This window comes from Lipotes vexillifer, unplaced genomic scaffold, assembly GCF_000442215.2.
Source record: "Lipotes vexillifer unplaced genomic scaffold, Lipotes_vexillifer_v1.1 scaffold431, whole genome shotgun sequence".
Classification (NCBI taxonomy): domain Eukaryota; kingdom Metazoa; phylum Chordata; class Mammalia; order Artiodactyla; family Lipotidae; genus Lipotes; species Lipotes vexillifer.
Genome location: NW_006782267.1, coordinates 396,678 through 408,229, shown reverse-complemented (window position 1 = coordinate 408,229; position 11,552 = coordinate 396,678). Strand labels below are relative to the sequence as shown.

Below are 11,552 nucleotides of genomic sequence, written 5' to 3'. Positions count from 1 at the left end.
TCTAAGTCGATTTTCTTCTCCTTAAGCTTGAAGTGGTTTCACTTTTCTCTAATGTTGAAACGCTGCAATGAACTAACCCACAGTGGTTAATTTCACTGTTCTGAAAGATTGGGCCTCCTTGTGTGGGCGATCTTCCCAATTTAACCCCCCGCGTTTTGAAATACTAAAGGCGGGGAGGGGGGCTCTCTCTTTCTCCTGTAGAAAGAGGATGATCTTTAGCCCTGAATGAAAGCGGAAGGTGGCAAAGTGGGTTTTCCGGCAGGAGACGGGAGGGCAGAGGCGCGTTTCTGAGTCGGGAGAGACGAGGGTAGGTGGCCCGCCCTCAACCTCGCTCTTGGCTTTGTACCTGCAGCTTCCTCTGCAGCCATGTCTGACAAACCCGATATGGCTGAGATTGAGAAATTCGATAAGTCGAAACTGAAGAAAACAGAAACGAAAGAGAAAAATCCACTGCCTTCACAAGAAAGTAAGCCTCCCTCCCACCCCCCCTTCTTTAGAAAAGGCCGAGCGGGAGTGGCGGGGTGGGTAGGAGAGGATGGGAGGGGCTGGGAGAATTGGGGTGGGTGCAGGGAGTGCGGGGGAGGAGCTGGCAGTTTTTTGATTCACGCGGCATGGAAAGGTTAATTGAAAATTGCCTTGCAGCCAACAAACACGGGGCTTTAATACTCTAAATAATTGAGCGTTTAAAATACTATATTAGTATGCAAATACTTTGATCCTTTTCTCTGTTCAAATGTTGTATATCACATAAATATTGCATGGTGGAATGCTTATTTGTGCTTGTAGAAATTTGTCTGATGAGGAGAGGTGTTTTTAAACGAAAGTACTGACATCCTATGCTCGGCTATAGTGAATTCGCATCTCCAGCCCCCCCACCATCTTTTTCTTTCTGTCTTTTTCTTTTCCGATCACAGCGATTGAACAGGAGAAGCAAGCGGGCGAGTCGTAATGAGGCGTGCGCCGCCAATATGCACTGTACATTCCACGAGCATTGCCTTCTTATTTTACTTCTTTTAGCTGTTTAACTTTGTAAGATGCAAAGAGGTTGGATCAAGTTTAAATGACTGTGCTGCCCTTTTTCACATCAAAGAATGGAGAACTACTGACAACGAAGGCCGCGCCCGCCTCCCATCCGCCTGTCTGGCTGGCAGGGAAGGAAAAGAACTTGCATGTTGGTGAAGGAGGAGGCTGGGTGGGGCGACAGTGAAATCTAGAGTAATGAGCAAGCTGGTCCAAGGTGTCCTGCGGGCTGTAAAATGCAGTTTAATCAGTGCCATTTTTTTGTTGTTGTTGTTGTTCAAATGATTTTAATTATTGGAATGCACAATTTTTTTAATATGCAAATAAAAAGTTTTAAAACCTGGCTGGTGTGACGTATGGTCTCTGAAAGGAGCGGCTTATTAAGATGAAACCTTTGCAAAAGGGTCAAAGGTGGTTGCCCTGGGGAGCGACAAACATCTGGTCATTTGGGTAAAACGACACAGAAATGGGTTTCATCCAGGTATGTGAAATAGCTCGTCTACACTAGGTAATTAGGAGATCATTTTTTAGGCCCATTGAATTCCTAGTATCTAGCGTTGAACGAAAACTTTGATAGAAACGTTTGCAGTGCTTAACTGTTTGTTGAAGGGTCTGTTATTTGTTAAGCCGACACTGAATTTATTGCATCTGTTCAAGAAAATGAAGGAGGTGGTAATTCACAGCATATTTTCAGGTGTCAAACTTGAGTTACTTAGACAATTATCAGTCCTGTCAGATAAGGAGAAAATGACATTTTTAACAGCTGCTTTATAAAAGGATTGAAGATACGTGCTTCCTCTTTGTCTAACGGCTGGTTCCAATTCAAATTCAATATTTAAGATTGCTTTTATAAGTGCACTAAACGGTTAATGAGTATGACTTAATTCTCAACTTGGATACTGAAAAATGTCTGGATGCAAAGGACATCAGCCGGACAAGAATGGGATTTGTGCTGTTTAAATCTGATAGGATTTAATTGGCTCACCTACAGTCAGGCCTTACCTTCGTTGAGTCCTTGATAACTTCTCGATCGTTTGACATGCCTATTTTAACTGGTGGGTAAAAGCCAAGCCCTTGTTTGGGGGAGGCGTTTAATGTGCAGAAAGAGGAAAGTGAGTACCAAGTTTTCAAAGGAAAAGTGATGTCTTAACAAACGTCTTTAATGGATTCTTCCCTTATATAAGGAAGGGTACAGATTTTTCAAGAATAAGTTAATTAAGTGGAAACAGCATTTAGTGATAGTTGATCTAATAGATAAGCAAAGCTAGCTAAGACTTACAATGCAAATGTTCAGGACTTTAAACAACTCGTCTGCCGTCACGCCCCCCACCCCCACAACTGACTTGCAGAAATACCCATTTTTAAGGAGAGGGTGGAGGGCAAACTGCTGATGATTATTAAGCCGGTTGATTTCATTTCCTTGGCTCGACACTTATTTTGAGAAAGGCACAGGAAACCATTTATCTGTGGTTTAGGCAATCAACCAGACCATCACCTAGAAGACTCTACATTGCAAGGAAAGGGGATGTGTGCAGGCAACTGCCAAACCTGAGAGGCCTCAGCCTGCTGGATTCATCGAGAAGACAGCAGTGAGCACACAGAGGTCTGGGAGCCTTCTCAAGGTGGAGCCTGGCCCTCCAGCCCCGCGTTTTCTCTTCCTGCCTGTAAGGAAGGGTGTGGGCAAAATGAAAATGTCCAGGGCACAAAGATAAAGCAAGCCCACGTAGCTGTTTGCGCGTTTTTCAAACAATGCAGAGATGAAATCAGACTGTAAGGAATGCACACAACTCAAGTGTTCCTCCGTTTTTAAATAAAAATGAGCATTAAGGGGAAAGGGGTGAATCATGAAATCAAGTGATGGGAGAGAAGGCCTTTCTCCTTGAAGGACAAAGCTCAAACGTAGACCCCCCCCCCCCCAAAAAAAAAAAAAGAAAATGAAAAATCTGGTAAGGATTGGTGCTTGGTGTGTGGTATGGGGAAATTGACAAGCTTCTGCGTGGATCACATTGTATACACTTCGCTGCTGCACCTGCACACGGATGCAGAGTGGGAGTGGGGAGGAGAGGCTGCTTTTTTGTTTCTTTTTTCTGATGGGGGAAGAGTTCTTTTTTCTTCCCAGACGGCTGGAGTATTTATGAATCAGTATGGGAATTTATACCCCTGCTATTGAGCTTGGAGTGGACAATGTTTCTCACAAGCACGAAGGGGACCTGAGGGTCACTGTTAGAATGAGGGATCCTTCCAATTGCAGGAGACCCTAGCCACCGCATCTTCGACCCCACCCCCCCCACCCCCCCGCAAACCCCCAGGAGGAAACAGACCAAGGGAGCTTATGTTCAAGCCGAAGGTCATACAGTCCGGTCTGGGCTGGGACTTATGCAAACTTTGAATTGAGCAGGAAGAATAAAGCAAAAAGAGAGGAAGTAAAAGAGGCTTGTTTGGGACGGTCTTTTCATTTCTAAATCTCACAAATTCCTCAACCATCACAGCCACACTTTTCAGTCTTCCGATGGATGGAATTTTCAAGCTACTTTATTCTTCCAGGAGAGCAGCATAGCTTTGGGGCTGTATCTCTGAGGATTGTGTATATGGGGGAGCTGGGGGGAGGCATACGAAGTCTTAACAAACCCTCCCCGGTGCAGGGTCTCTTCCACCCCTGATAATCATTGCATCCCCTCCCACAGTCCTGTGAGTTAGATAATATCTCCTTGAAATATACCGGGAAGATCTCTTTATTTCCCTAAAGAAGCCTCTTAACACCTCAAGACACCAAAATGAAATAATTTTCTATTCTTTCTAAACATATGGGGCCAATTTTGTGCTTACTAGAAAGAGCAGCACGTTTTAGAAACAACATTATGGCCAAAAAAAGAAAAAAATCTTGAGCCTTTTTTTAGTTCAATAATGCAAACTGAAAACATTGTTTCATAGCATTGAAAGCGCTTCACCCTCTTTTGAGAGTGGCTTTTACACACCAATCTAAGAGAATGAAACATCAATTTGAAGTTCAACTATATCTTATTTGCTCATAAGGAGAAGGGCCTAAATTAGAAATTTAAGGCACAGATGTGCCATGAAATAAGCTAAGAAGAAGATACGTTTCTAAGACCTATATTTACCACGGCTCCCGGGCCCAGCCGCTCCACGGCACGTGGGATCTTCCCGGACCGGCGCACGAACCCGTGTCCCCTGCATCGGCAGGCGGACTCTCAGCCACTGCACCACCAGGGAAGCCCCACATTTGTGTATTTTTTCTTCTACATCCAATAGTATGCCTTGCATAGTAGTGGACAAATAGTAGGGCTTCAACAGACTCTCTTCCCCTCTTAATTGATGGGGACCATTTAACATGTTTTTGAACATACTTTTGAGTATGTGAATATCATGCTCGATAGCACAATTTTAAAAATATATATTATATATATATATATTTATATATATATACATATATATATTAATCAAGGAGACGATACAGGGACATTCTTCTCCATACTTATTGCTAATATCCACCTAAATATAATAAAAGGAAATTCACAGGTAATGTGGGATATCCATTTGTGAAATTTAAGAATTCTTTTACAAATATATTTAAAGAGCTTTGAATGCTAATTTGCCACCATCCTTGATGTGCTGATTTTGAATCAACGCTTACAGTCAACTACATATTAATAAGCCAGAGCACTGGGTCATTCGTTCACTCCACGGGTGTTTATTGCCTGCCCGGTACATGCCAGGTATTTTATTTGCCACAGAGAGAGTCGTAAATAAAATGTAGTCCCTGGGCTTCCCTGGTGGCGCAGTGGTTGAGAGTCCGCCTGCCGATGCAGCGGACGCGGGTTCATGCCCTGGTCCGGGAAGATCCCACATGCCGCAGAGCGGCTGGGTCTGTGAGCCGTGGCCGCTGGGCCTGTGCGTCCGGAGCCTGTGCTCCACAGTGGGAGAGGCCGCAGCGGTGAGAGGCCCGCGTACCGAAAAAGAAAAAAGAAGAAGTGTAGTCCCTGCCCTTGCGTGTCTTCCCTTGGCTTAAGATGCCCTTTTCATCTAAACTTGAGTGGAAAATGCTAAGAAGTTATTCTTTTCCATTTTTAGGGTGAATGTCAAACCTAAGGGCTTTGTATTTTCAAATGAGTGTGAAGATCTCTGCTCTGCTTTGGTGTGGACTTTTTCCCAAATGTCTCTATAATGATTCCATTCAGATCTCTTCGAAAGCTCAACGGTGAGTGACAGCTGATGGAAACCACCTGATTCTTTGCATCACAATCAAAAATTTTATCAGCATAGAAAGACTGGGCATAATAACTCCTGCCCCTTATCTTTTGACAATCCTTTATGAGGAATGCCCAAGACTTAGGAATGGACTGATTGGGTATTATTTTAAAATCTATCTTTTTCTAGGATTTTATCATTTAGATGCTGAATTTCCAGAGAAACACTTCTCTTTTTTTTGAACTTTGTTTTATTGGAGTATAGTTGATTTACAATGTTGTGTTGGTTTCAGGTGTACAGCAAAGCGATTCAGTTATATATACTTATATATCTGTTCTTTTTCAGATTCTTTTCCCTTATAGGTTATTACAAAATATTGAGTAGAGTTCCCTGGGCTATACAGTAGGTCCTTGTTGGTTATCCACTTTATATGTAGTAGTGTGCATCTGTTCACCCCAGACTCCTAACTTATCCCCTCCCTTCCCCCCAGCTTTCTCCTTTGGTAACCATGGTTTGTTTCTTATGTCTGTCCAGAGAAACATTTCTTATTGCTAAATCCTTACCCTTCCTCTGTCAACCTTCTTTCTCCAATTTGACAAAGATTGTCAGAGGCAAAAACAGTCATTCAAATTTTGAAATCCGCAGAGAATGTGGCAAAATGGCGACCACGTGAGGATATCTGTAAGCCTAGCACCTGGCTGACGGACGGCTGGGTCACTTCTGTTTAGTAGGACTCCGGAGCTTTGAGCCTCAACAGAGAGGGACAGGTTATGTTCATGATCTATTCAAAGCAGCTGGAGCTATTCCTGTCCCATTATTGTCAAGCCACAGGAAATTATGCCTTTCCTCATTACCATACTGAGCTCTGTAAGTGGCTGATACCCTTTGGATACCCTTTGGCTACCCAGAGACCTTGTGATAGTGTTTTCCCAATCTAGAAACAAAAATATTTCATAAGATTAAATATATATACTATTTATATATACATAATATTATATATATTGACTGTCATGCATTTATTTCAACCGAATGTCATGGCTTGCATGGAGGGTGGAAAAAAATCATTCTTTATTTATTCAGCAAACATGTATTGAGCATCTCCTGTGTACCCAGCTCTTTCCTAGCTGCTGAGGATAGGAATCTGAATCAGAGCCGGGCCTGATGGGAGAGGCAGACCCGTGTGAGCGAACAGCCATATACAGCATGAGCCATAGATCGGTTCGGTTACCCAGAAAATTCACCGAGCTCCATGTTTGCCAGGTAATACTTTGGGCTGGGACATCCACAGCAAGCAGATTGTAAAGGGCCCTCCTGCTTGGCTAAGGAGTTTATTAAACTGCCCTTTGGCAACTAGGAGCTATCAGGAGTAAAATCCCTTAGCGCACTTACGACAGTTTGTAGATTCTTCCTGTTCGGAATGAAGCTACCTGGAGGGTAGGGCAAAGAAGTGGCTACCCATACTTGTCATCGACAAAGCAGATTATCAATGTGACATTAACCGAGTATGAGAAGGTAATAACTCAGACTTTCATTGGTATTTCCTGGTCTACATTTCAACAAGACGGGCTGTCACACCTCCATATTGGAAACACTTTTCATGTTGATTTGCTTCCGATTTTTATACTGGTGTGGACAGAGGGTTAATATATTTGAAATGGTTAAAATGACTTTTTTTTTTTTTTTTTTACTTAAAAGGTCAGCTAGTATATTTAGACTGGCTTCAAAAATAATTGCAAAGCAAAAATTTACACTTGCAGGAGTAATACATTTATGTAACCTGTAGTCACATGAATTAAAATTTACTTGTAAAGACAACTTTTCTACAAATCTAGAGTGTGATCTTTAAAAGTATATCTTTTTTTAAAGTCAAGGTAGAATTCACTGCCTAGACAAAGAGTAAATTCTGGATGACAGAATTTACTTCTAATCCGCGAGTCCCAAAAAAAAAAAAAAAAAAAAAAAGCTAGTCTTCAATCATATATGAGTTTCTCCGTGTCTTCTCCTCTTCTTTTCTCTTCTAAGGACACTTGCCATTGGATTTAGGGCCCACCCAGGCAATCCAGGATGGTTTCATCACAAGAGCCTTAAATATGCAAAAACTCCTTTTCCAAGTAAGTCAGTACTTCACAAGTTCCAGGGATTTGCTGTGGATAGAGCTCTTGGGGGGGCCACCATCTAACCCACTAGGAATCATGACCCATAGATCTAGTTACACCACAATGGTTGAGGTGGTAAACTGGTGATCAGCTCTGTGGGCAGAGACATTTTACTGAAGAAGTGGGTCTGTGGGAGGAGAGAGGGTAATTGCAGTTTTTTCATATTTGTCAGAAACTTACTCCATGGTATAAGGAGTCCTAAGAAGGAACTTCTAGGAGCTGTGAGTGAGTGGGGACCAAGGGGAATGGAATGGAAGGAACATCAAAGGTTTGGGATTGGTTGTATGTTTACTCTGATGACAGAGGTGAGGTGAGGAACACAGGTGGTCATAGGATAAAACAATTGTTCTGGTACAGTAATTGGAAATGTCCACCAGGCAAATGCAAAATACCATCTGGGAAAATAAAAGTAAATATAGTAGTAGAAGTAATTGGAGAGGCCAGTCATGAAAATTAAAAAGAAAACAACAAAGTAAAAAGAATATAAAGTGGGTTATTTGAAGAAAGGATTGTAATATATAACCCTGACGTTGTCATTTCAAAAACTATTGTTTAACTTGAGCTAGGAAGACAAAAGCACCGTGAGTTCTTATATCCAAACATAAATTCTTGAAGCCAAACAGGTATGCCTAAAGCATTCCTCAAAGATTCCACTGACTTTCTCTTTAAAAGCCCCATGTTATCAGAGAGATGCATGGATACATACATGTACCAAGAACAAACGTATTGGCAACTAATGTTGTGAACCTTCATCTACTCAGGCCTGCTTTTCTGAAATAGGTTATGAAGTTTCCCGTCAGGAGCGATGGATACGAAAAAGTCCATCTGTTTAGGTCCTCAACCCAAGTAGCAAAGAATTAATTATTCAGATCAGAAAGAGGTGAGGTCAATTGACGCTAACCCAGACATTAAGGACTGCCTGCCCCAAGGAAGGCAACACTTTTGACCGTATCCCCTTGAAACAGCTATGATGTATTTTCTTTCCTCTTCTCCTGGAAGCTGACGCCTATGTACGTTGATGTCTATGTATGTTTAGAATTTCTCAGGTATTTGGCTTGACCAAGACCAGTTGTGACTTGGGGCCCTGCTGCCATGCTTGGTACTACAGGTGTTTCCAATTAGGGCTTCATTAGGGTGCAGGCGTGGTTAAGGCTTTGGATCACAGGACCAGGCAAACAGAGCTGTGAGGGGCTTAGGCTTAGCTGAGGAAAGAAAGCCAAAAGGGTGGTGGTCTCCAAACTAGAGAGCTGACTGCCATTCTAACCTTGACTCCCCCAATCCAGCGCCCCCTCAAGCTTGGGCCACACCCTAGAGCCTGGTTTTCAAACCACAGCCGCCCCGTCCCCTTCCAGTTTCAGGAAATCAGTTTAGTTGATTCTTGCCAGCATGAAAAACAAAGCAAAGCAAAAAAAATGAACAAGCCAAAACAAATCACTAAAGAGAAACAGAACGGGAAGGACCAGGCTGTCCTGCATGGTAAAGGTAGGTTACTGTTTAATCAAACTTTCAGTTATTTATGTGAGAGTGTGTATGTGTGTTTAACCAGCCTGTGATGTAAGATGTTTTCTCAGTGTGAGTCAGAGGCACATTTATCAAGACATCCATCCCCCAGCCTCCTGCCTCCTCATGGCCTCGTTTCCTGCCTTTTCTCAGTCTAGCCCCCACTACTCGTCAATCACTTGGCATTGATTTAAAACTCTCACCTCCCCAGGCCCTTCCCAAGTCGCCCTGTACACCCCAGTTCTGACACTCCTCCAAGAGCCTCTGTTTTCCATTCCTTTGTCCAGCCTCCCAGGTGCTAATAGACACAAGATACACTCCTCCATGCCATCACCACCGGACTTGTCTCTTGTTCCTGGTCAGCTCCCTATTAGCTGTGCAGCCTTGCATATGCTTCATAACTGCTCTGAGCTTCTCTTTTCTCCTCTGCAAAGTGGGGAAGGGGAATGGTCCCAACGTGTGGGCTTCTCCTGAGGCCTGAAAGAAATACGTGCACCTCGTACGTTAAAGGTGTTCAATACATGGTGGCTTTTATAATAAGGACGTTCTCCTAGAGAACCACAGTACCAAGATTGAATTCAGGAAATGGACCACCCAGTGTACTGCTATCATCATCGAAGCTGAAGCCCAGATTTGAATTTTGCCAGTTGCTCCGTTAATATCTTTGCCAGCCTTTTTTTCCCTCCTCACCGGGATCCAATGCAGGCTCACGAGAGGCGTTTAGTTCTTGTGCCTCTTTAATCTGAAACCATCCTTCAGCTGTTCTTTGTCTCTCACATTTCGGAAGCATACAGACCAGCTGGTTTGTCAACTTTCTCTCAGTTGGGTTTGCCTCCTGTTTTTTCCCGGGTAGAATCCGATCATTTTGGTAGGAGCGCCCGGTGAGGGATGTCGTGTCCTTCTCGGTTTTTCACAGGAGAGGCATGTGACGTCCAGTTGTGCCATCGCTGATGGTGACGAGGGACCGCTTGTTTCCAGGGTTGCCACCAGCTTTCTCTGCTGGGAAACTAGCGTTTCCCCTTTGTCATTAATAACCTGTGGGGAGGTACTCTGAGACTCAGGTCTCCTGTATCTCGTCACACTTTTACCACGTGGTTTCAGCATCTATGGGTGATGCTTGTCCGAACCCATGCTATCTATGATGTCAGCAAAAAGGCGAATCTCTAACTGTCATTCCTTCTAACGTGAACATGATTTTTACGTGTTCCACCTTAGACATCTAAACCAGTGAATGCCATTTCGAAATTTATATGCCAACAATATGGAAAATAAAAGCAACTTATTTATGTAGGCCTGTGGGCTTGTTCTGCTTGACGAGACTCAACATTGTAGTGATGTCATGTTATAGGGGATCTTTTCGAAGGCCCTGTCAACATACGGCTGATGCACGTAAATCAACTGTACTCCAATATGATATTTTAGAAAATTCTTTGGGGGGGTTGCACCGCACGGCTTGTGGAATCTCAGTTCCCCGACCAGGGATTGAACCCGGGCCTCTGCAGTGAAAGCACCGAATCCTAACCACTAGACCATCAGGGAACTCCTTAAGATAAAAATTAAAAGAAAAAAAAGAAAAAGAGATATGGCTGGACTTCCCTGGCGGTCCAGTGGCTGGGACTCCGCGATTCCAATGCAGAGGATGTGGATTTGATCCCTGGTCGGGGAACTAAGATCCCACATGCCGCAGGAGCGGCCAAAAATAAATAAATTTTAAAAAGTAAAATAATCTTAAAAAGAAAAGATACAGCTGATGTAGGCCTGTGCTGTCATTTCATCTTTAAGAGTCATCTTAGGGCTTGTTTGCAATCAACACTCTCACGTGTCACGGCTGTGCTTTTTCAAAAGAATACAGAGGCATATGTGTAAATCGCATTCCCATTCAATTCAAACTAGATCTTTAACATTAATTTTGATCAACTGCACATCTCATGGAGTTCCCATGATTGGCAGAGAAATTGCTCGTCATTAGTGGCTCCAGCAAGGGCTTGTAGAAGGACGGGAGAGGCAGATGCTTTTCGAGTTCCTGATGGACAACAGACGTTGGCGTAATAAAGGAAAACTGTGCACCGCTGGAATCACTGGGCGTGGCCTTCAGCACTTCTGCTTCTGCACTGCGGGAAGAAGGTTTCTGCTCTTTGAGAACCAGGAAGTGGCTTCAGAATTTTGGCTTTGAATTGGGTCAGGTGCCTGCCTTTCAGCAATCCTTGAACAAACATCACCTGTTGATCAGTCAAACACACATTTCCAACACTAGTATGAGAGGAATAATGGATGGATAGAGCTTCAAGAATGTCTGGCCCTCTTCCACTTTCTACCTGGAAAAAATGTCTTCACCTGAATACTGCTCTTTGCTTATAGCCATGGCACCCTACCTATCTTGAGTCGTGAGGCCGGTGTTGACGCAGCTGCCTATCTGGACAGTGAGTCACTCCCAGGTTCATTTTCAAGATGCCCTGGCCACATATTTGTCGTGGAAACCAGGAAAAAGTCTCTGCTTTCAGTGGGAGCACGTCCTCAGCAGAGGCAGAGTCTCCAGTATGTAATCATAAATAGTACAAATAAAGTATTTTTATTTGTAGTTTTTATTTTTAAAATTTATTTTATTGAAGTGTAGTTGATTTACAGTGTTGTATTAATTTCTACTGTACAGCAAAGTAAGTCAGTTATACA

General features: G+C 43.2%; 1 protein-coding gene and 1 non-coding gene across 2 annotated transcripts; one reads left to right on the top strand and one right to left on the bottom strand.

Moving 5' to 3' along the window:
* Window positions 1–359: 359 nt before the first annotated feature.
* TMSB4X (thymosin beta 4 X-linked) lies at window positions 360–1,360 on the top strand. Its single transcript, XM_007455052.1, has 2 exons — window positions 360–466; window positions 915–1,360. The coding sequence occupies exons 1-2, from the start codon at window positions 367–369 to the stop codon at window positions 947–949; spliced, it is 135 nt and encodes a 44-aa protein (XP_007455114.1). The 5' UTR covers window positions 360–366; the 3' UTR covers window positions 950–1,360.
* An 8,989-nt stretch (window positions 1,361–10,349) lies between these two features.
* Window positions 10,350–10,421, bottom strand: TRNAE-UUC (transfer RNA glutamic acid (anticodon UUC)). The gene has a single exon. It is a non-coding gene; the product is annotated as a tRNA-Glu (tRNA).
* Window positions 10,422–11,552: the final 1,131 nt, after the last annotated feature.

Bases quoted from the DNA above. Each gene is read 5' to 3' on its own strand.
- TMSB4X (XM_007455052.1), top strand. From the start codon at position 367: ATGTCTGACAAACCCGATATGGCTGAGATTGAGAAATTCGATAAGTCG. The intron at 467-914 runs GTAAGCCTCCCT...TTCCGATCACAG, and splicing joins TCCACTGCCTTCACAAGAAA to CGATTGAACAGGAGAAGCAA.